This window comes from Podarcis gaigeae, assembly GCF_964106915.1.
Source record: "Podarcis gaigeae genome assembly, chromosome: 5".
NCBI classification, from domain to species: domain Eukaryota; kingdom Metazoa; phylum Chordata; class Lepidosauria; order Squamata; family Lacertidae; genus Podarcis; species Podarcis gaigeae.
In genome coordinates, this window is record NC_139681.1 from 27,664,345 (window position 1) to 27,688,836 (window position 24,492).

General features: G+C 42.8%; 1 protein-coding gene across 37 annotated transcripts in view; it reads right to left on the minus strand.

Moving 5' to 3' along the window:
- The window catches only part of ANK3 (ankyrin 3), a 380,323-nt gene that overhangs the window by 209,394 nt on the left and 146,437 nt on the right, over nt 1-24,492 (minus strand). Inside the window, exon 1 of one of the 37 annotated variants that reach the window (XM_083740245.1) lies at nt 71-712. The exons of 30 other annotated variants lie outside the window; for them this stretch is intronic. In XM_083740245.1, coding sequence (XP_083596371.1) covers nt 71-184 — 114 coding nt within the window. In that variant the 5' untranslated portion in view covers nt 185-712. Of the gene's footprint in view, nt 1-70; nt 713-24,492 lie in introns of those variants that run through there. 6 more of the 37 variants (XM_083740248.1, XM_083740247.1, XM_083740252.1 and 3 more) reach the window with 6 other exon arrangements.

Sequence of the window (24,492 nt, forward strand, 5' to 3'; positions counted from 1 at the left end):
CTGCAGTGTGAGATGTCAAAGTAAAACAAAGGAATCCATGTAAAGAAATTGCTGTTACAAATAAAGGTACCTTTTTCTTCCGATCCTTGGATCTTTTCCTATGTTTTCTCTTTTTCTCATTTTCTTCTTCGGCGTTAAGTTCTAAATCTCTGTTTTTCTTGAGCTGTGATGCTGCGTGAGCCATAATGCATTAAGAACACCCTTTGCAACAATCCTTCCTGGTATATAAGGTGATATCCTCAGGCACCTTTAACCAGCTCTCATCACAAGCAATGCCTGGAAGAAAAGCTGTGGCTGGAGCCAGGAAGACATTCACAATTCAAAGGTCTTGACGAAGCTGGCAGATGCTACACAAATTCATGCTTGCAACTTCTCTTCCAGTACCTTTCTGTACCTGAAGCTCGGCAAAACAGTGCAGCCATCCTAATGCATTTAACGTAACGAGAAAGACAGCTGGGACAGAGAAAGCTGTATTATGGCTGCATCCCCCACCACCAGCTGGAAGTGTCTAAGTGATTCCACTGAAGGGGGTATGCTGGAAATGATGGCTTCCTCTTACAAACACTCCAGAGCAACAACTCCTGTCGGATCAGTGTTTTTCTTCAAAAATCCTCACATGCATTTTAGAAATCCACCCCTCAAAAACAACGGCTATGATTTATACTCCCTCACTTAATTCTGCATGGTGAGCCACTTAACCCACAATGAAATGGAGCAGCTCCCACTTTAGATTAACTGCTGATGGTTACAAAAATAAAAAAATATATTTCTCCTCCCCCCTTCATTTTACCATGGAGACCCTGACTGCATTATGTAGAAAACAATGCATGCATTGCTATATCTTAACAGCGTGCCCTTTATGCTGAATGTTCGATCTTGCTGCAAGGATTACAGAAAGCACTGTTGTCTTATTCTTCCTTTCTTTTCGAAACACATGCTTATTACAACACATCTTGGGAGGGGGGAGGGGGGAGATGTGATCATGCGAGCGCACGAAACAGGCCTCAAATTCATAGGAAATTTCCTGGCAATTTTCTTTTACATGATCGAAAGGGGGGAAACAGAACCCACCCCCCTGCACAGCCAGGAATCTGTATAACAAACCCTATTTCCTTGCACTGAGCAATGTAGACGTAGGCTTTTATAGAAGGGCTTGCTTCGATCACCTTGCTATTTTTGCCACCTGAGTCCTCAGTGACTGCAGCTTTTGAATATTCATTAGGGGAGGTAAAATAGCATCAGTATAAAAAGACCTGCAGGGGGCATTTTCCACTAGCATGGGCTCAAAGGAGATCAAGACAATTTGTACCACATGTTTTTCTGTATCTGTTGGCATCTAAAATTATGCATATATCAAATATATAGAGAGAGAGGGAGACCATACTGTGTCTGTATCAACACAATGTATTTATATATGTGTGTGTGTTTCTGTGAGTGAGCATTTGTGTTTGCTCACATACACAGACACTGGCATTATTGTTTACAATAGCAGGGCTATAGAGAAACCAGACAAGGAAGGAACCAACTTGTCAAATAGAAATAGAAGTAGCAGCCTTTTTAAGGGGCACTGTGATCGCATCTCCTTGCTCTAAATACAGTTCTGGAATCCCGGGGTCTGTGACAAAGGACTCAAGCAGAGATTTCCCTTGGGGTTACTAGAGGAATTATTTGTGTGTTGCCCCACCCCCAAGCCTCGCAGAGGCAGAAGCTACGCTCCTCCTTGACCTTCTTCCCAGATTATTATTTCCCTCTACACATCTTGATTGGCAGAGGAAGTAGAGTGCTGACCCACTTCTTTATCCTTCCCTAACCAGCGCAATGCAGGCAAGCCATATGTCTTTCTCTGTCTGGTGTTGACTGGTGGTGCTGAAGGCCAATGGTGCCCATCCTTGGTTTTTCATAGGTTTTCGGCTTCTCTGGGGTCCTCCCTATCGCCTTCACAGAACCTTAAAAGTGCACCACAGGTCTGTATGGTCTCACAGAGTTCTCACACTCTTCCTTTCTCCTTAGGGCTTGTTAGGGTACCCAGCGTTTGATTTTAAACATATCTGTGTCTGTCCCCTGCTCCACTCTGCTCCAAGATGGGTCCCAAAGACAGACCAAGGGCTGGGAGAGCCAGGATAAAATATGGCACTGCATGGGAGGAGACAGAATTGGAACCAAGTGTAGCATGTTGAACACAGCTTGGCAGAATTTGATCTTTACTGGCTTTCCAGATCTAGGACAGGACACCTAACAGCAAGGATCACGGAACATTACAAGCTGTAAATATTAAGCTATATAAAAACTACATAATTATGTAGAATAACATAATAAAATACCATGTGATACCTTTGTAACAAAGGTAAAGTAAATGACCTCTGGACGGTTAAGTCCAGTCAAAGGCGACTTTGGGGTGCGGTGCTTATCTCGCTTTCAGGCCGAGGGAGCCGGTGATTTTTTTTAATGTCAAGTTTAGTGATTCATGAGAGGGAGATGGAAATCTGGCTCAGGAAATTCCCTCTATTTGTTAAATAAAAGAAAGGTGCTTCACATACTGTATTCTAATCACACACAGTATCATTGTTATAACATTCGTTGTCCCTGAGAGGGGGCAATGACAATAAAGATATTATTATTATTATTATTATTATTATTACATAGCATATTCCAGTGAGATAATATTTTATTCCTAAGATATAACTCTCATAAAGTTTTATTAATGTAATATAAATGGATCCTGATAAAGCAATAGCATTTCGCCCAAATAACAAGCCAAAAAGGGAATCTCTAGAACAGGGGATTCTTAACCTGTGGTCCATGCATGGGCTTCAGGGAGTCTGTGAACTGGCCACACACAAAAAATCCCAGTGCAATAAAATCTTGCAAAAAAAGTGCATATTTCTGGGGAGGAGGTCCACAGCTTTCAACAGATTCTCAAAGGGGTCCATGACACACACACACACACACACGGTTAAGAAGTACTGTTCTATAAGTTATATGTGACTTTAATGGTGCATAACCTTGCCTTCCTCATGCTCAGTGGACCATGTCAAAATCTGAGTTCCACCTCAGCTGGATGAGCAACAGTTCCTCAACTACTTCTTCCTTCAAGCTCACTGTAAACTTTTCATGACCTGGGATAAAACCCAGGAAGGAGAAAGAAGGGCTTTAAAAGAGGATCCCCCATCCCTGCCTGTCTGCCTCCTCACCTCAGAGTGAGGAACACTGTCCCCCACAAAGGCTTGCCTCTTAAAATTTATGGGTGGGTGGTAGGTGCCCCCCTCCCCACAAGAGAGTGTGGTGCATTATTCAGTTGTGTGGTGGGTACGTCATAAGGGCACCCCATTGTCTTTCAAGACAGACAGCTGCCAACAAAATCCTGCCCTGGTGGGCAGCCTGGCTGCTGCATTCTGCACCAACTGAAGTTTCTGAACTGTCTTCAGAGGCAGCCCCATGTACAGTGGTACCTCAGGTTACAGATGCTCCAAGTTACAGACACTTCAGGTTACAGACTCCGCTAACCCAGAAATAGTACCTCGGCTTAAGAACTTTGCTTCAGGTTGAGAACAGAAATCGTGCTCTGGCAGCGCGGCGGCACTGAGAGGCCCCATTAGCTAAAGTGGCGCTTCAGGTTAAGAACAGTTTCAGGTTAAGATTAGACGTCTGGAACAAATTAATTTCTTAACCCGAGGTACCACTGTATAACATGTTGCAGTAATCTAATCTAGAGGCTACCAGAGTTTAGATGAGAGAAGTTGGGCTATCCCGGTCCAGAGAAGGGCACAGCTGGGCCATCAGCCAAAGCTGATGGAAGCCACTGGGCACCACTATGTATACTTTAGGTACACTTAACACACTGCTTCTGGCTCCAGGGCAGACTCCCAATGAACAACCCTGTATGATACAAGTCTCTGTAAACACGAATTTGTTGCATTTGTACTTTAGAAGTATACACCTCATGGGTGTCATCTATTTTTATAGAAAAGAACTAACTTTGTTGTTATTGTACTTCACATCATTAATATTTATTAGTGAGGATGGGGTAAAGAATCAAAATGGGACACCCTTTAACAACTGCATAATATTATTGCAGCCGACATTCCAGAAATGTCTGAAGTTTGCTCTTGCATCACTTCCAAGATAGGTAAGATGTGTAAATAATGAATTTGTGCTATGCAGCTCTACGCCTACTCTGACAAAAACAGAATGGAAAGCAGCTCCTCTGACCTAATTATTACACTCAAGAGACCACATTGGCTGTGAGTCCTGGAAGGACTGCTCCCTGCCTTGCAGGCCTTTTCTACCTAGACTGCGAGGGTGTGGCTTTGACTGACTCCAGCGACAAAAATAGAGGCTGCTGAATAGATACTTGGGCTGGGTGCTTTGAGGGTGGTTGTTGCTGTGGGGTGGTTTTTTTTTTTTTTTTTGGTACAGTGGTACCTCTAGATACGAATGGGATCCGTTCCGGAGCCCCGTTCGCATCTAGAGGTAAACGTAACTAGCGACGGCGCATCTGCGTGCATGCACGTTGCTTTTCGTTGTTTCTGCGCATGCGCGTGATGTCATTTTGAGCGTCTGCGCATGTGCAAGCAGCGAAACCCAGAAGTAACGCGCTCCGTTACTTCCGGGTTGCCGAGGAGAGCAACTGGAACGCGCTCAACTCGAAGCATATTTAACCCGAGGTACGACTGTATCTTTATTTTAGATCTTCTTGTGATTTAGATGGAAATTGTTCAGTTTGGTTGTGTATGTTTGAATGGTTTATTTATTGTTTATGACTATTTTTGATGTGTTGCTGTAAGCTGCCTTGAGCACAGTTTTAACTGTGGAAAGGCGGCATACAAATAAAATTATGTATGTATATATTTATTTGAATGAATGAATGAATGTAAGAATGTAAGATGTTAGATAGAAAGCACTTTATTTTTATTTTGCTTTAAATATTCAAAACTTTGGACTTCTTACAAACTCCAGTACAAAATTAATGATGGCATTTAAGTCTACACAAGTCGTGGTTCCGTTTTAGGTCCACTCAGCTTGTAACCCACTAAGCGAAATTCAGCTTCATGAACCACCTGTTCTTTTCTTTTCGCAGCTGGATACCTGTGTCTGGGGGGCTGCGTTCAGCTTGGCGGGCTACAAGTTCTGCAAGCCCAGTTTATTTATTAAACAGGCTGGAATAGTGGCAAACAAATGCATGCATTTGTAGAGGGAAATTTCATTAAATTTACACACATAAAGTGACATTAGAATACCCAAAAATACCAATCTTTTTAATTTTTTTTTTAATAAACTAGATTCTAGGACTTTCATGTCCTGCTTGTGAGGTTCCAGAGGCAGCTGTCTGGCCAGAGTTAAGACAAGGCTTCTGGACTAGACAGAATTTTGCTTTGATCCAGTCAGTTCTTTTCTGCCTTTTGTGTATACACCAGCCATGACAGTGCTTCCTATTTACTTGTGGTTCAGCTCAACCGATATTTTGCCCACGTTCATGTCACTTATTCAGGAACATGTACAATTTGTTATTCATGAGCAATAAACAGAAAACAGTAACACTGTATGAGAATCCTTCTATCTGCAATAGTATCAGTAAGTCAATCTACCCAAAGCAAATGGATCTGGGTATGACGCAGGAGCCAGGGACAGCAGCCAAAAAAAATCCCAAAATCAAATGTAGCAGCCTCCCCCGTCAGCTACGATGATGGTGTCTAAGCTCCAGACAACAGAAGCATACAAAATGCAGCTAAGAAATATATATGCAAACAATTGCATCACAGTGCTGTAAATCAGGCACAAAGTCACTACCACAGTGGTTCTTCATACAAGCTCTAATCATGCTTCAAGGTCAGGGAGTGCTGCTTTTGAGACAGTGATGAGTCCTCTGAAGGATGCCCGGTCCATTCTGAAAGCAGTTCTAGGGCAAGGCTCCCTAGCACTTAGCAATCTCTCCTGAAATAATTTTGTGCACAGTGTACTTGCTGACTACATATTCATCTTTCCCAAGAAAAGGATTCTTAGGTGCAGCCTTGTAAGCTGAGCCCACAAAACATTTCTACCAGCTCATCTGCTCATTTGAGTAGAATCTTGAGCTGACATAATAGGCTGTACCATTTCAGGCCAAAAGTGAGGGGTGATTTTTTTTTTTTTGTAGTGTGCTCTCACTTTTTTAAAAAATCCTGAACTCCCCACCCCCTCCACCCACCCCTTCCCTGCAAGCATGATGCAAACTCATCAAGGAGAAAGGTTCAAGTCCAAACTGTTCTCTATTCTAGTTAAAGGGAGCAGTGTTGTTTTTAAACACAGGGCATTAAAATATGTAAGTATACTGATGTGGAAACAAGGTTGGCACAGCAATGATGACTCATCTCATTGGGTACCAATGGCGCTTCCCTGTTACTTCCTCCCTGATTACTTCCACCCCCCAATTTGTAACTATGGGGATGCATGTGTGTTCCACTGGTGTGTTTCCCTCATGATGTGATTGTAAGAATAGACTTTTAATTTTTTTTTTAAAAAAAAGCTTTTTCAGTGCATGCTTATTATGGGGGTGGAGATACCAAACCCATTATGATACAGTGAGTAAATGCTACAACACCGGGCAATTCTAGTAATTTATGATTCAATGTAGAGTGTAACAGATGACCCCACCTCAACAATGTAGGAATAGCAGTTATTCTGGATTAAATAATTATTCACACAAAGCTGTGGTTCTGTGTATGAAAACATGGGGCAAATTCATTTATTTCTAGAATGGCTACCATACTTCTCAAATTAAGTCAGAACCCAAGGCTATGAAAAATATAATAAAAGCACTTAAGAATCAATATAAAAATCAAACAACATAAAAACTAAAGCAGATAATCATCATCATCATCATCATGTAAAATCAACTGGTGAAATGGTTGGTGAAAAACAGCATTCATGGAAGCAGAGTGTTGTTGAGGAGGAAAATGGAGGAGATCTCTTTAAGTCAGAAAAAGTCCAGTCTCCAATTGCCACCCACATCATCTCTGAAGTCAAGAGCACAAGCTACACAAATCTGCATAAGGAAAATAACAATTCTGTGAGGAAAAGCATTCTTTTTATTTTTGGATGATGCATGCATGTGACACAACAAATATGATCTCAGTGAGACATTCCCTCTTGTGTGGAAGAGAGAAGGAAGATGCTGAAATTCTTGCTTAGAGACCTTACAAGCTAGACTGGCACTTGAGGGAGGGGGAGTCTGTCACCTGGCATTGCCACTTCTGTTCTTGAAAGCTTTTTAATAGTGTCCAGTTCCTTTTATAGTTTTGGCCTCTGTCCTCCCCAAATTAGAACTGAATTTTCTTGGCTGCTTTTACTCCTGTTTCCACCCTCTATTTTAGTGGATTTTGGAGGGATTCCCCCCCATATCCTCCCAAACAGAAATTAGCTGCCTTCAGAAATAAGTTGGGACACAAATTTAGAAAACAAACAAAAGCCTGGGGAAGACACAAAGCAAAGGGAGGCAAAGCCTTAAAATACCAGATGAAATACAATGTATTAACAATATTAATGTGTCCAGCAAATTGCAGCATGTTGCCCCATTCAAGAGCTTGATGTAGCTGCTCATTTAAGGAGTGTATTGCTTGGGCAAGACATCTGGAAGCATGATGCCTTTTCACCCCCTTTTTCATAAATTTATAACATAGAAGGGCTGATGTCCCAATACTCAAAAGGACCTTCTATCAAAACTCAATTTCAACAGGAACTACTTGACAAGATCAGGGTCTTGCACCATGTCACATGCAATCAGATTCTATAGCATTTCAGTTTGCAGAGACCTATGCGAGTAACTACAATGCATCTAACAACCCCTTCTCCCAGCCAGAAACAGCATCCTGTTGCTACTGCAGAAAATGGTGCCTAATTCACTTATCTTTAGAGGACATACTAAAGTAGGACACTCAGTTTACATTCAGCCCAATGTGAAGAGTTCATTCCAGCTTAGACTTTTTCGCTCATTGCATGCCAGCTGAACTTGTACAGATTTGTTCTCCCGTCCGCAATAAACACGTACAAACTGACGCCGTGGTCCTGCTAGTCATTTCTGCCCATTAAATGTTCAGTATGCCAACAAAATGTGATTTGCGGCCACCCCAAGTAGTACAGCTAGTTTACGGAAGGCATCCATTAAAGACCACGTGTACCGTTTCAGTTCCAAGGAGATGCCCCAAGGAGTACCTATAACGTTACTTGATGATCCTAAACATTTTAAATAATCAATGCGCGATAATGTGGAGCATCTACTGATGAAAGTAGATTACCTATTTTGTTAGAACTCCAATATTGCTGCATGATGAATGTGAATAGAAGAACTGTGCCTCAGAGCTGAAATAAATCAATTTCACACACCCCTCCCAAAAGCTCCTTTGAAAATATGGATGCTAAATATCCCCACCAAGGTATCATCTCAATATTCAAATATTTGCCACAAACCACACCTAGAAGTTCAGGATCTGATTTTCCATAACTAGCTCCTGCATAGCTGGATCAATGTCTACATGGTCCGTCCACCTGAGTACTGAGAATTCGGGTGAGTATTTCACACAGCAGCCAGCATCTCTTCTCAAATACAAAGGCTATATAACTAGAGAGAGGCTGTCACACAGCCAGGATCACATTCAAAGGGTTTCATAGTTAGTTCTATATCAATATCTTACAGTCATCAAGTTCCAGTGCTTGATATATTGATAATTGCTATTGGATAGATGACACACAATGGCATTTGAGATCTGACAGCACTGGGAGGTAGGCAGGTGATAGCATTCAACAAAAGCATTTATTGACGACATTCTATTTCATCATTGACAGCCCGTGGCTTATGAGAGTTTATGTTTAATGCCTGCCAAAATATTCATAAGAAGAAACCAACAAGTAACCAAAATAGGGGGCGGGGGGAGTGGTCCTTAAGAACTTGAACTTCAAAACACAGACAATTGTTCCAAAGCCCAAACTCAAAGTTTGGGTGGGGGGAATCACTTTCAAAATTAAATGGTGAAATGAGAAGATAAGGTGATGTTTTAAAATAATGCATATATTTGTGGCTGTGGGTATTCTCTTCAGCTCTGCCACACATATATATTCCTCTTCACTTTTGCCTTCTGTACTTTGCAGAAAAAAGCAATCATTTTCCTACACTGAGGTCCTGCTATTCCTCTTGAAGGAGGATCTAGGAGGGCAACCCAATCTGTTTATACTGTAGTCGTGCAGGTTTTGAAGCACATCCGGCTATGGCAATTGGATTTGCATATAAAAATATCAGATCTTAGGAATGTAAAATAAGATTTCTTATAAGATTTAACTGCAATACAGGGGTACCTCAGGTTACAGATGCTTCAGGTTACAGACACTTCAGGTTACAGACTCCGCTAACCCAGAAATAGTACCTTGGGTTAAGAACTTTGCTTCAGGATGAGAACAGAAATCGCGCAGTGGTGGCGCAGCAGCAGCAGGAAGCCCCATTAGCTAAAGTGGTACCTCAGGTTAAGAACAGTTTCAGGTTAAGAACAGACCTCCAGAACGAATTAAGTTCTTAACCTGAGGTACCACTGTATATGGATATTAGAAGAATGTTTGAGTAAGGACCAGAAAATGAATGTGGTTTAATAAGATTTTAATTCTGGTTTTGCCTCATGGCACTCAAGAACATTGAAGAGCTTTTTCCTCTCATGGTAGCTTTGCATTTAAGCATTGTATTGCAAGGAACAGCTCATTGCTTGAGACATTTGGAAGTGAACTGGCTAAAACACTCAAAAGTGCACTGAACAGAACAATCCTCCCTTGTCAGAGCAATAGAAAAGATGACCTAATAGGTCTTTTCCATCTTAGATCCTGTCATCACAATCTAGTTTTCCTTTCTGAAGACAAATTTTATGCATTACTCTCTCCACCTTCCATTATAGCAAGATGCTGTTTTGTATAAGAAAATTAGTTTCAAATTTTTTGGAGTCCTCTATTGACCTTGAAGGCTGTGCCTTATATTCAATATTTTTCATATATAACTTCAAAAGTTAACATTTTTGAGCAGAGCAATCCAGTTTGTCACCAACTCTGATCAAAAAGTCTATGGTTAGGAATGTGATTCTGGAGAAGCACAAAAATGTATTATTTAGCCACAGGCTTCTGACGTATCCATTTGGAACTCAATGCTATGTGAATTTCAACTTTGTTTTCAAAAAGCAGCTTTCCACCTTTTATGGTTGCAAATATGCGATTAACGTGTGTGTGAAATCCCTGCTGAAATTGATGAAAACACTTTGATTGATTCAAAGGGTGCTCTGATTAATTTGGGGTAACAGATTTAAAAATAATCATTATTTTAAATCAGAACACTTCTTAAATCAGAGCAGGTGCCTTCTTAGACGAGATACATGCTCTCCTTTGACATAGCAAAAATGCTTTTTAAAAGATGGCACCTACATTGGCGAAAAGCAAATAAATAATGCATTTTCTTCTTCTTCAAGGAAACTGTCCTATTTGTATGCAAGTTTAAGACAGTCATGTAAAATCCACCCTCCTATTTCCATTAATATGCTTACATAATTAAATGACTGACCACACAATGATGCACATATCTCCTCTGAAGTAAGCCCCACAACATTCAATGGGTCTGACTCCTAGGTATAGGATTGCAGCCTAAGATTTATTTAACAGGATGGGAGCCCCTTTAAAATTCTGGGGAATTCAAGCGCTCACATTGAAAGGAATCACCCATCCATGTTAGATCTAAAGCAGCATAAATCAAGATGCACAGCAGTGGGTGAGGAATAACTGTATATAGAATGGAAGGATTTCAAGTGCGTGGTCAAACAAAAAATATTCAGATGGGTGTGCAGCTGAGTATTCCTGAGACAATGAAATGCACACCTATCTTCTTTTATCTTGTTATGACCCATGGTTGGAACAAATCGACAGAACTGGCTGACAGGCTACAGAGACCAGTTGAAAAGTTGGCAACTGTGTGGGAGGAAGGGAGCCTTTTGAAACATGCATGGATGTGGATTTGAGTGGCCTCATCCTACCTATGTTCTCCTTCTATTCATAGGTATACGTCCACAGCACCCCAGATTCTGGCATGCTGTGTATTTCCTGGAAGGCCACTGTTGCTGGCTGGCTGTCAGGCTGACCTAGGTAGCGGGGGCAGAGGTGCGGAGGGAGAGGTTGGCTTCCCCAAGGACTCTCAAATCAAGCTGCACACATTCCTGGCAAGGGACCTGGAACTTGACAGGAGTGCAGGGATAAGCTGCCAACTAGCGCAGAGGTGGGGGGGGGGGACAGGACACCTGAGAATTTACACTTAAATAGTAAACTTTTCAAAAAGTGCCTTGAGAGCTTGTTAAGTTGAACACTTAAAGTGAGGCACAGCTCAAACCATCTCTTACAATGTTTAATTAAAACAAAAGGTAATTTCCAAAGCAAATATACATTTTTTCTCCTATGGGGTAATTCCTGCATAAGTGGGTATAATAATTCAGACCTTGGGATGCCCAACCGCCAGAACACAGACCCAAAAGAACATTAGCCAGCCCCCCTGCCCCCCGAAGACTGTAAAATTGCAAATCAAAAACTGGTAGAAATCCAAAATGGTTCAGCTTCACTTTTAATGGAAATAAGCAATTGGGAGGGTGGATTTTACATGACCCCCCCTCCATGCACTGAAAGGTGGTGCAGGAGCAATGTGGCCAAGCAATGGTCCTCCTCATGTACAGTGGTTACCTCGGGTTACATACACTTCAGGTTACAGACTCCCCTAACCCAGAAATAGTGCTTCAGGTTAAGAACTTTGCTTCAGGATGAGAACAGAAATCGTGCTCCGGCGGCGTGGCGGCAGAAGGACCCATTAGCTAAAGTGGTGCTTTGGGTTAAGAACAGTTTCAGGTTAAGTACAGACCTCTGGAACGAATTAAGTACTTAACTTGAGGTACCACTGTAACACCACCACATTCTCCAAAGATTGACTATGTGCCTACTTGTCTTTTTCATAAGTCTAAATGCATATGGAGCTGCTGTTAGATTTTAAGAGAGATGAGCTGCACATTCAACCATACACAGGGAATCTGATGGCAATATCTCCCATGCTCTTCAATGGGAAGGAAGCACACATAAGCAAAGGCAGGGCAAAGCTCTGGATGGGCAGGGTTCTAAAACTTGGCCTCTTTTGCAGCTCCCATTAATTTCAGAGGGGCTAAGAGAATCATAGAAGTGTAGATTTTGACAGGACCATGAGGATCATCTAGTCCAACCCCCTTTGGCCCAATGTGGGGCTTGAACCCATGACCTTGAGATTAAGTGTCTCATACTCTACTGACTGAGCATGTTCAGGAGAGCTTTCCTGTGGCTTGTACTGTCATTTGCAATGTATTTTTTTCCATTTATTATTACAATACCCCTGCTAAGAATCCTGCTTCAGTTCACCCAGTGAATGCAGTTCTGTGTGTCTCTCTCCTCCACTCCGGCACATGAGAATAAACAGTACAAAATAAAAGAAACTACATGAACAGGCACACTCCATAGAGGCTGCAGGATTCAGCTGATATTGGTGCAGAAGTTGGATTGCCCATGAACAGAATTTTATTTTTAGGTGAGTACAGTACAGGTGAAACTAAACAAAAACTAATGATACAACACAGAGATTATCGTACTCACAACTCCATAATCACACCATCAGTTTTCTCAATGCTCGAGACCCCATCTGGAATAATTTTCCTGAGGCCAAGGAAGCTATTGAAAAACCGGAAGCAGTTTACAGAACAGCTAAGAACAAAATTATGTCATCCACTGTGAGAGGCAAGGCTCTGCAACAACACAACACAACACACACACACACACAGAGAGAGAGAGAGAGCGAGAGAGAGAGAGAGAGAGAGAGAGCGCTTTTCTGTTAAGGTCTGCTTAGTCTTTCCTTTCTCACTTTTTTAGGGGTGGGTAGGGGAAATCATATGCTGCTACTGTCCTTCTGAAGCAACATACAGAAAAGCATTAACACAACACAGCAATCTGCAGTAAGTCTCTCTTTAGAGGTGACTCAGAATGATTGGATGCTCAGTCACTGAGAGATTTGTTGCCGGAAAGCCTCTGTGTGCTCAGTGTTGAACAAAGGCCAAGGTTTATTGCTTACCCTTTAGAAATGTCTTTCTTTCACTCTTTCTTTTTCTTTTTGGACAAGCTCTGTTTCTACCCAGCCCAACAGCTAAGAGGGAAAAAACAATGCCCAGGTTTCAAATTAATGTTTTGTTGTTGTTTAGTTTTTTAGTCGGGTCCGACTCTTTGTGACCCCACGGACCAGAGCATGCCAGGCACTCCTGTCTTCCACTGCCTCTCGCACTTTGGTCAAACTCATGTTGGTAGCTTCGAGAACACTGTCCAACCATCTCATCCTCTGTTGTCCCCTTCTCCTTGTGGCCTCAATCTTTCTCAACATCAGGGTCTTTTCCAAGGAGTCTTCTCTTCTCATGTATTTAGTCCAAATAGAGAAAAAGTCAACATCATCTTGGCTACCAGTCTTAAGCAAGGAGAATTGCTTTAAGGTTCACCAATATAGCTCCCTGTGTTATTCTAGCAGTTCTTTGTAAAGCCCCACCACCAAGACACCCTTTCTAAATTGATTTGCCTGCGGAGGAATCCCTGTGTGTGTTACAGGTGTATTGTCTAGGCCAGGGATGAAGAATATCCTGTCTGGAGGACAAATGCAGCCTTCTCAACCAACTCTTATCTGGTTCTGTTTCAGACCTGTTCTTAGCCCTTTTGCTCAGCAGGGATGTGGTCCTTAAACTTTGCTAATGCATCTCGCATGAATGGAGGGAGAGGAGAGAGAAGTGTGTGAGTCTGTGTAGAAATTAGCTGAACAAACACGAAATCTACATTTGGTATCTGAAGAAGTGTGCATGCGCACGAAAGCTCATACCAAGAACTGACTTAGTTGGTCTTTAAGGTGCTACTGGAAGGAATTTTTTTTGTTTTGACTATGGCAGACCAACACGGGCTACCTATCTGTAAACGAAATCTACAGTCACTGCTCTGCCCACCCGAGGCAGTTGCCCTCCACTGTTATGCCCCAAAGGGAATACAGCTGAAAAATGTCCCCCATTTCTAAAGGTGTGCTCTTGAGTCTGCAAGACTTTGCCACTGCCCCACAGACTGTGATAATGAGCATGTCCTACATCCCCCTGCATACCACAAGGGATGCTTGCCAAGACATCATCTGCCAGGGTAGCTTGCCTCCCACTAGGCACCTCTTCCTGAATGAAGCTTCCAGGTTAGGCCTGGGTTTGCTAGGAACACAGCCAGTAGGACAGGAAACGAAGTGGGATGGTTAGGCCAGACACATTTATGTTCACCTGGAAAGTAATGAACACATCCTTTTTCAGTATATAAATATGTAAAGGTATTTCGATGATTCTGCATACAGCTTTAGTCCCCCTTGCATTCAATATCAATTCCAGAATTCTCACTTTTGGATTTGACCCTGACAAAGCTCCAATTCCCTCTACATGGACAGATTAGAAGCACATTCTCCATGAGGCAAGGTGAATATGTACAATGGCCAGCTGTTATGTACACTAACCACTCAAGTTACCTTATCCCCAATGTATACAAGGTTTGCTACCCTTTCTAGGTGCATGGGCACAATTGGGTTTTTAGGTGAGTCCTTTGATCATTGCCCCCATTGGCCACTTCTGTCCTTCAGCCCTATGCACTTTTCAAGGGAGAAAAAGGGAACTACATCATGACTAAGGGGGCAATGGGAGATGGGGAAGTCTCAGATATTTTGTGGGTGTCAAGAGAACAAGAGAAACCACTGCAACCCCAAGCATCATGTTGGTGATTCCAGTATATATGTGGTGCATGAATTTATATGTTCCTGCATGCACACAAGGGCACTCAAAGTGGCTAACAATTAAACCACATATCATTAGTATTCAAATATAAAATGGCAGAACATTTTGCCTTCCAAAGATGATTGTGGAACACAAACAGAAAATGAAATATTTCTGGATGCACTATCATCTTTCAAACGCATTTATAGATACCACTAAGCAGAAGTGACTATTCAATTTGATGGCGCAGATTATTTTGACGTTTAATGGCACTGTGAGAGTTAAATGTCTGTTGCAATTTTCTTTAGTTTTCTCTTCTTTCTGCTGAATTACCCCAAATCTTGATATTTATTTAAAACTAGATTTGGCATATAAAATTCTCCTTTAATACAAGAATAAGCAGTTCTGTGCTACCACTTAGATAAAGGCAGAATTTTTGTCACACTCCAGCTCTACCCAAAACCTATGTGTTTAAGGACAGCTCCTGTTGCTGGATTTCTAAAAGTGGTTTGAATTGGCAGATATATGGCAGGGATGTTGGAGAAGAACCTTTCTTTCCTTGCTCCAAAGCTCTCTTCTTTGCAACAGGCATGATGGGCAAAAGAGAGAAGAAGAGCTGGGAAAGGTTTGTCCTGTGATAGATCACTGTGCCAACACATTCTCTTCCACCACCACCACCACAAGCAAAACTAAGCCATTTTCCTGTTTTAGCAAGCAGCGTGGGGAGCAGGTGGTTCCTATGTTCTTCAAGGGGAGAAGAAACTTTGTGAACAAGGGGCAAGCACTGGGGGTCCTCATGCTTAATGTTTGACAGTTTTGCCTCTGGTGACAAGGAGCTCCCGCCTGAGGCTGATATAATGCATTTCTGTGCATGAAATGCACCTGGAGGCGGAGATGGTGTTGCTTAGATGGTGGAGCCATAGCTGGGTGATTTGTCCAGATTGCGCCCCCTAGCCACTGATAAATTAGCTCTTCTTTCCGCCTCTCCTCCACCCCCCCCAATTCAATTCACCCTCTATTTAAAACCTTTTCTTATGAGACAATAATCAATATTTTTATTTATAGACATATTTATTAGCCGATTTTGAGCGGGCCCCCACCTGTGCCCCTGAAGGAAGCCCACCTCACCACCTCCTAGTTACGGCTCTGTTATGATGGTGCGTGTATCAGTCACTAGTAAAGGTAAAGGGACCCCTGATCATTAGGTCCAGTCGTGGCCGACTCTGGGGTTGGGGCGCTCATCTCGCTTTATTGGCCGAGGGAGCCGGTGTACAGCTTCCAGGTCATGTGGCCAGCATGACTAAGTCGCTTCTGGCGAACCAGAGCAGCGCATGGAAACGCCGTTTACCTTCCCGCCAGAGTAGTACCTATTTATCTACTTGCAGTTTGACATGCTTTCGAACTGCTAGGTTGGCAGGAGCTGGGACCAAGCAACAGGAGCTCACCTTGTCACGGGGATTCGAACTGCCGACATTCTGATTGGCAAGTCCTAGGCTCTGTGGTTTAACCCACAGCGCCACCTGTATCCCAGTATCAGTCACTAGCATGCTTTAAAAAGAGAGAGCTTTGAAGAGCCATGCACAACTTGTTACCCTACCAGGATGAACACAACCTATTAGTCATCCATTGTAATCTGACAGAAACTTGACAACCCAACCTTGTGTTTGCAGTCCCAGGCAGGCAGCAAAACCAGGCGGCTTACTGACCTGCTGCAGGGTCACCTTACACAGCTGGTAGGCTGCATTTGGTTTGGAAAATCACAGGTTATGCATGCCTGGTCAGGGTGTTGGGAAAGAAAGATCACATCCAGCACAGACTTCAGAAATGGAAGATGACTTTGCCTAAATCTTTTTGCAATTTTAAATGGAGTATGTTGAGATTTATATGGGCATAATTACCTCTCAAACATACAAGCCACACTGCAATATTCGGCATCTAGAGGTCAGGATGATGCTACTGGTATTTTAAAGAGTCTAAGCCTCATTATAATTTTAATTAGTTACAGAAGAAAACTGGGAGAGGGGAATGAATCCAGCTGTGCAAATAATCTTCATCTTTAAGGCAAACCATTTCCAATCCAATCCAGTTTCTGGCCGGAAACCCCAGTACAGCTAAACTCCATGGTGAGGATGCTTCAAAAGATTCTGATGAAAAGAAGCCTCCCATCTCTCTCTTCCTGGAGGTGATTGCTGAGTATTTACATACAAATCAGATCTCAGAAGATGGAATCAGCATTGGGGACCTGGTGCAATTGTGCGATATGTAATTCTGCTCTTAGCAACACTGCCAGTGCCTCTGGGAACTTAAGCTCCCAGCCTGAGTGGCAGGCAACTGCAGAAAAAAGCAAAAAAGGAGGCAAATTGGCAGCGTTTTTTTATCTTTTATTGTAGCAACACTGCATGGTGAAATGTGTGTTTCAGTTACACCCAAACACTTCACCTGGAAGTCAACTAAATTCTAGGCTATTTAATGCATAGAATAGCAATAAGATACCTTTTTGTATCTGATCAACTAATGTTTAAAATATTGGAAGCAAGTTTTTGATTTACACAGGGCACTTCCTGGGGCAAATTCCATAGTTGCTGTATGTGTATGAGGCTAGAATCAAAGGTATGCGTGCGTCACTGCCATAATTTATCAATTTATATACTGCTTACATGCCAAAATGGCATGTAAAATTATAAAATCCACACAAAATTAAAGTAGGTAATACAACACTTCCATCGAAACAATAAAAATATCCATAATTAAAATTTACCAAAAAAAAAACAACAACAACCCCACAGGGCAATTAAAAAGCATAACAATTAAAACAGTTACAAGAAAAATTAAAACAATTAGATTAGGAAGTTCAAATTAAGGGGAATGCTTGACTAAACAGATGTTTAGTCTGTTTTCAGTTGAATAACTGATGAAACGAAGGCTCTCGTATTTCAGCAAGGAGGAGATTTTCTTATATGGGGTGGTGAGAGAAAAGGCCCTGCCAGAAGCCACTTAGGATCACAGGAAGCTGTCTCATGCAGAGTCAGACCATTGGTCAATCTAGCTCAGCACTGTCTACACCAGTGTTTCCCAAACTTGGGTCTCCAGTTGTTGTTGTTTTTACTACAACTCCCATCATCCATAGCTAGCAAGACCAGTGGTCAGGGATGATGGGAATTGTAGTTGGAAAAAAGATGGAGACCCAAGTTTGGGAGACACTGGTCTAAACCAACTGGTAGCAGCTCCTCCGGGTTCACAGCAGCCCTACCTAGAGATGCCGGGGATTGAACCAGTGACCTTCGGCATGCAAAGCAGATGCTCTGCCACTGAGCTATATAGCCTTTTGGGGTCTGTAAGGTATTTCTAACCTTCTTTCCAAGCAGTAGGCATGGCCAAGAGTACTGCACAGAGTACACTTTAACTGAATCCTTAATGGCAAATGCACAACACAAATTTTGAATTCATTTTGATTGCCTGTTAAAACGATCAATCCCTATTCCCTATTCACCAACACCCTTTGGAGAAGGCTTTTAAGCACTTATTATTTTACCAGGTTTGGTTGACTGCATGAAGGAATCCCTCATGATCAAGGCACCTGGTTCCAAAATGTACATGCCACAGAGAAGAGCTCAGCTGGGCTTTTTGTCTGGAGCTGTGTGTTTCAAGTTTGTCGACTGCATAAGTGAGGGCAGTGGGCAGAACCACACAGTGTGTGTAGTTCCACAGCATACCCTCCAACATTTCTCAGTTGAAAATAGGAACGTCCTATTAATAATAATAATAATAATAATACCCCATCCATATGACTGGGTTGCCCCAGCCACTTTGGGCAGCTTCCAACATACATAAAATTATAATAAAATAGTAATCATTAAAATCTTCTCTATACAGGGCTGCCTTCAGATGTCTTCTAAAGGTTGTATAGTTACTTATCTCCTTGGCTCGGGGGTTGGATAACTCCATACCCTCCAACATTTCCCTGATGAAAATAGGGACGTCCTAAGGAAAAGTAGGACATCCTGGGATCAAATCAGAAACCGGGACGGCTTCTGTAAATCCAGGACTACCCCTGGAAAACAGGGACACTTGGAGGGTCTGCCACAGAGGGGGTAAAACCAGCTGGGTTTTTTATGTGCAGGGGGAAAAACAGTATGAAGGGAAATACAACTAAAGAACCCCTAGCCTCAGTGCCAGTCTTCCACTTCAAGCTGTAGCCTCAGTGACTGTATGGTGTAAAAAGAGAACAACCAAAGAACCATTAAAACCACTGTGGGATCCCTCAGCGACTACTCTGCTCTTGCAAAATATTAGATGACCTACCTGTACTGTCAGTGCATAATCTTGTACTGCCAGAGGTAACATAGTACAAAGCCGCCATATCAACACCAGTCAAAACACTGAGGGCTTCTGCAGACTGGTAAGGGTTTTCTTTCATTTCATTTTTTGAGGGTGCATTCTGCAGCACATCACCAACACAATAACACAGTGCATTAGGACCTATATCAGGGGTCTGCAACCTTTAAGACAAAAAGAGCCACTTGGACCCGTTTCCGAAGAAAAAGAAACTGGGAGCCGCAAAACCATTGCGACATTTAAAACAAATATATCTCCGGAGCCGCAATCTGACAGCGGGTGGGAAGGTGACGTCAGGACGGTGCGTGACTAACCGCCCGCATGCGACGTCACAGCCAGTACAGCGCCCACCACAGTGGGGAGTGTCGGGGCACACAATGCGTCTCCTCCCTCACTACTATCCGCCCCGGAGCCGCGGCAAAGGTGTAAAAGAGCCACATGCGGCTCCGGAGCCGCGGGTTGCTGACCCCTGACCTATATAATGGACCGTCTACAAACCACTCTACTTTATTTGTTCTGCGATTCTTCCCCATTACTATCACATTATTGCTACCTGGAGGGGCTCGCTTGCACGACTAGAACCAATTGGGGGAAAAGCAAGAACCCCAGAAGAGTTGCAATATAAAGTTGGAGGATTTCAGCAGGATCTTATGGAACATGCACAAAGCCGTATGTTCTCTCCAAACATCTGGAAGGGTCCTTAGTACAGAACTGTAGACAGGGCTGTCTTAAGTATATCCAGCGCCATCCCCCCCCCCATTTCCCAGAGTTGCCGGCCTTTTTACGGCACTGCTGGCAGCTTTGCGGGGCTGGAGGAGGCAGGCAGCAGCTGGAGGGCGGCTCCTCTGGTGGGGAAGAGGCAGAGGCTCTGGGCACGGCGCTGCTTCAGCGAGGCGGGCGAGGGCGAGGAGCTGATGCTGCGAGGCGCTGTGCTGCACCCAGCCTCTGCCTCTTCCCTGGCACCTGTGCCGCAGTGGCTATGGCAGGTGGAGGCTCCGGACGCACACTGCTTCGGTGCAGCATGGCGGAGGCAGGCAAGGGCAGCAAGCTGATGCTGGGAGGTGCCACATCCAGCCTCCGCCTCTTCCCTGACGCCCTCCAGAACTTGGCACCCTGGTGCCCTGCACCACTTGCCTCTATGGGCAAGACGCCCCTGACTGTAGAAGTAGGAAGAGTTGTTTCCTTGGACGTTACGGGTTTGAAGTGTTGCTTTGGAGAAGATAGGATAGATATAGAGAGATAGATAGATAGATAGATAGATGATAGATAGATAGATGGATGACTCATTAAGGTCTGACCTTGATAATCCAGTATGATTGTAACTTAGAAAATAACCTTCTGATTGATTGCGAAAAATTGGAAAAGTGGCATTATACCAACAAAAATAGAGTGGCTTGCCAAATTATTGGAGTACTACAATATATCCAAAACAATGGGAGAAATTGGAAGGATCTCAAAAGAGAAGATAGACAGGGATTGGAAGGTGTTTAAAGGATACTTGCAAAACCATATTGAAAAATCAGAACTCCTATTAGAATAAACAAGTTCCGTTTTAAATACTGAAATACTAAATAAGATGGATAACAATGTGTAAGAGAAAAAGAAGCATGAAATTAGGTTAAAGGTGTGTGAAAGAATGTAATAGAAGTAGAAAGAAATTGCAGTTGAGTAGATTGGAAGTCTAACACAAAGGTGGGGTGAGGGGTGGTGGATGGTGATGGGAAAAAGAATTATCTGTGGGACTGAATGTAGGTATGTTTGAATATTTTTAATGATTGTATGAAATGTATGTTTGTATGCTTGTATATTCGCAATATGTGTGTATTAATGCTGAATTATTTTAACAATAAAAACTTTCCAAAAAAATTAAAAAGAAAAGAAAATAACCTTCTGAAATGCCAAGTAGTTGTGTATATTTGCTCTTTGCTTCAATATGCAGGAGTCATTCGTTAACGATTGTGAGTATCCTCTTACATGTAAGTAAACTAGTCAGTTGCTACTGTCTCATCAAGTGTGAGGAGCAGCCTTGACGGCAAAGCAACCCCACTGCACAGAATTAAAAAAGAAAAAAGGAGCATTTTGAACAAGATGCCAAGCTATGTTTCCTTTCCTTCTCATCTCATCCAGCAGCTGAAGAGACACTTCTGAAATGATTCACTGCATTTCACACTTTGTATTCTCAAGAAAATTTGAAGCACTACCATCTTGTGGCCTTTCTGAGTAAGGCAGTCAAGAGAATTTTTTTTAAAAGGTGCTTCTAAATCTTATGGGGATGTCCATAGAGATTCCCTTTTTGGCAACATCACTGTGGCAGATATAACACATATCCAAGCTCTAATGCAGTGCTGGGTACTCATTTTGGAATAAACCCAAGCCAGGGGCACAGGAAAGACTACGCCTGCTCTGTTCATAAAGCTTTTGAAGAAAGATGGACTGTGCCCATGTCTAAGAAATATAAAAATAAAATAAAATAATGGTCTTGGTACAAACTGCTTCCACACAACAGTCAGAGCCATCGTCAATCGTTACATAGCCATAAAATTCTATAGTGCATTTTGTTATCTTAAATAATAATAATAATCTTGCAGAGCAAAATATGCAGAAACTGAGGTTTTTTCTGGCCTTCTTCTGCTGAGTATTGCTGGCAATACTTTCTCCTCTGCGCCTCAAAACCTCCAGAGGTTCTGATCTGATTGGTCTATGTGACATGGAGCTGTATTATATCATCACAGTGGGGACTTGCCTGTTGAAAAGTGATTGATTGTTACCTATAAATACTGTCGGGCAGCACCGTGAGAGTCGTGAAATAAATTGCTTACCAGGCACATGCGAGGGACAGCCTCCCAATGTGGTTAAGACTAGACAAAGAAAGCTAAGCACAATTAAAAAACGGATGTGTTGCATTAAATATGGATGTTGGCTTAGAAGCTCCTTCATGTGTAATACTGCAAAATCTTCATGCGGAACATAAAAGGAATCTCTAGAGCCCAACTCTCTGTACTAAGCACCAACAAAAGTGGTTCTTAGCCAAAGACTGGATGCATATGAAACAGCATCTGGGACTATGGGCTGCTGTTATTAGTATTATTATGCTGTGTTAGTTTACAGGAATTTCCACAGTGTGGCAAGAATATCATACATCCCTTGACAAATGCTACTCCCTTCCATCAGCCTGAAATAAATTGGAAACTCAAACAATTAACATATTTAGATGGAGTTTGGGAAGTGAGACGATATGGAGGTTTCAGTGGCATGCAGTGGGGAGAGATGCTCCTTTCTCCCCAGCTGGAGGAAGTTCAAGGGACAGAAATAAGAACATGGAACATCTTGAGGTCGGGCGGGGAATGATATATTCCTTACTATTTGACTATCGTGGATGAACACTTGCAGCAGTCATGACTCTTCTAACTGACTTAGGCTGCAATCCTAACCTCTGGCCAGCAGCATTGAGGCTTCATGAAGCAGTGCGACCAAGGTGGAATCTACACACATATAATAAACACTGTGAAAATGCTTTTTTAAAAAAAGTTTTGGAAAATACATTGAATTTTGCATAGCTCACTTTCGCCATCTAGTGCCACATTTGTATATTGCACTTCACAACACATTTAAAACCTTTTATTTGCAGCTGTACAGCTGAGTCCCATTGCAGCATCACATTGGCCAGGACAGGGTTGGGGATGGAGCAGGGGGAGGGAGTTCCTTTGCCTCATCAGCTCTCAGGGGCCTGAGCTTCTGCTTCCAAAATGCCCTGTTTCATGGGGTGAGGGGTTCCACTGGCTTCTACCCACCAGCTGTTTGGGCAGGTGCACTGCAGCACTCTTTCCCAGATGGGCTTCCTGCTGCCTGCTGAGACTGGTGGAGCTGGGCAGGTGAAGGAGCACTTCCGCTCCACCCAAATCCCCACCAGCCTGATGGAGCCTTGATTTTGACTGCTCTGTTATTTGATAATGTATTATTGCCTGTGGCTAACAAAGCCAGTTTGAATAGGAACTTCTTGTTTCCATAATAGGAGCAAGCTCTCCTAGTATTTACAACAAAAGCACATCACTTGTTTATTTAAAACTGCTTCTCCCCAGGTGTATATCTTCCAAGGTTTTAGATGTATATTTCACTTCTTTCTGGTTGTTGTCATTGGCATCTGTCTGTCTCAGGAGACAACGGAAGTGTGCCTTCTGGGGTCAAGCCACTGGAGAGTTACAGCGCCTGCTGTAGCTGTAGAGGTCGATACAGGAGATATGTTTCATTGCAGGTGGGGCAGATGAGGTCCGGCTTTGTTGCTTTGATGTTTGCAATATATTAGCAATACAACTAATTTACAATGGACTGTAATGACCTGCCTTGGTTTAACAAATCAAACATTTTTTAATGCAAGGCAAATCATTGCAATCAATTCTGACTGATGCCCAGAGTGAATGAGATGTGTGCTAAGTTACTGGTGCTCTTTCTTCTCTCATTTCTCTCGATGATATGGAAGGACAACTGGCCCAAATAGCTTAAGACTGCCATGGTTCCTTTATTTTATTGTCCAGTATGCCTGAATGCAAACTATGAGATTAAAGGATTAATATAACCAATGCAGCAGGGAAATCAGGCAGGGTTTGCTGGCGTTATGGCAGTTTCATAGGTTGGGCAGCCATGCATGAGAACAGTAATAGCCGCTCTGTTCCTAGTTCTCCCATTCTGTGTACCATGATTTAAGAGTGCCTATTATGGACAACATAAAAAGAGCTGAAATGGATCAGACTAACAGTCCGTGTAATCCAGCAGGGGCCATCCAATGCTCCTGGGGAGTTCCCAAGCAGGGCTTGAAAACCCAGTTATTCAGCGCATGTTTCCTCTGAACCAGGAAGTACCATCGCATCATCATGACCAATAGTCATTGATAGGCCTGTCCTCCATGCTTACCTTAACCCCTTGTCCAGGGCTTTTTTCCAGCCGGAACTCAGCTCCAGCAACTCTCATGTGGGCACCATTGCCATTACAAGAAAACAAGGGAGGCGTTCATGGTGAGTTCCGGCACCTCTTTTTCTAGAAAAATAGCACTGCCGTTGTCCATTACTGTGATTTTAAATAACCTCCAAGTGTCTTGGGAGAGTTTCATCCCTTCTGATTCTCCCTTCTAACACCCTTCTAACCAATCACCTCATATTTGATGACTTTCCTGTCTTGAAATTGACAGTTGTTGTTTTGGCTTCTGGGGTGACTTCCTATTTACTTAAACGTTGATCCTGATAGTGACCCAGCCCCTGGTTCTGAGAAGTTTGCAATACTTTTATCTCACACCAGAACCTGAGCACCATGCTGTGGGTGGTGGAACTCTCTCTCTCTCTCT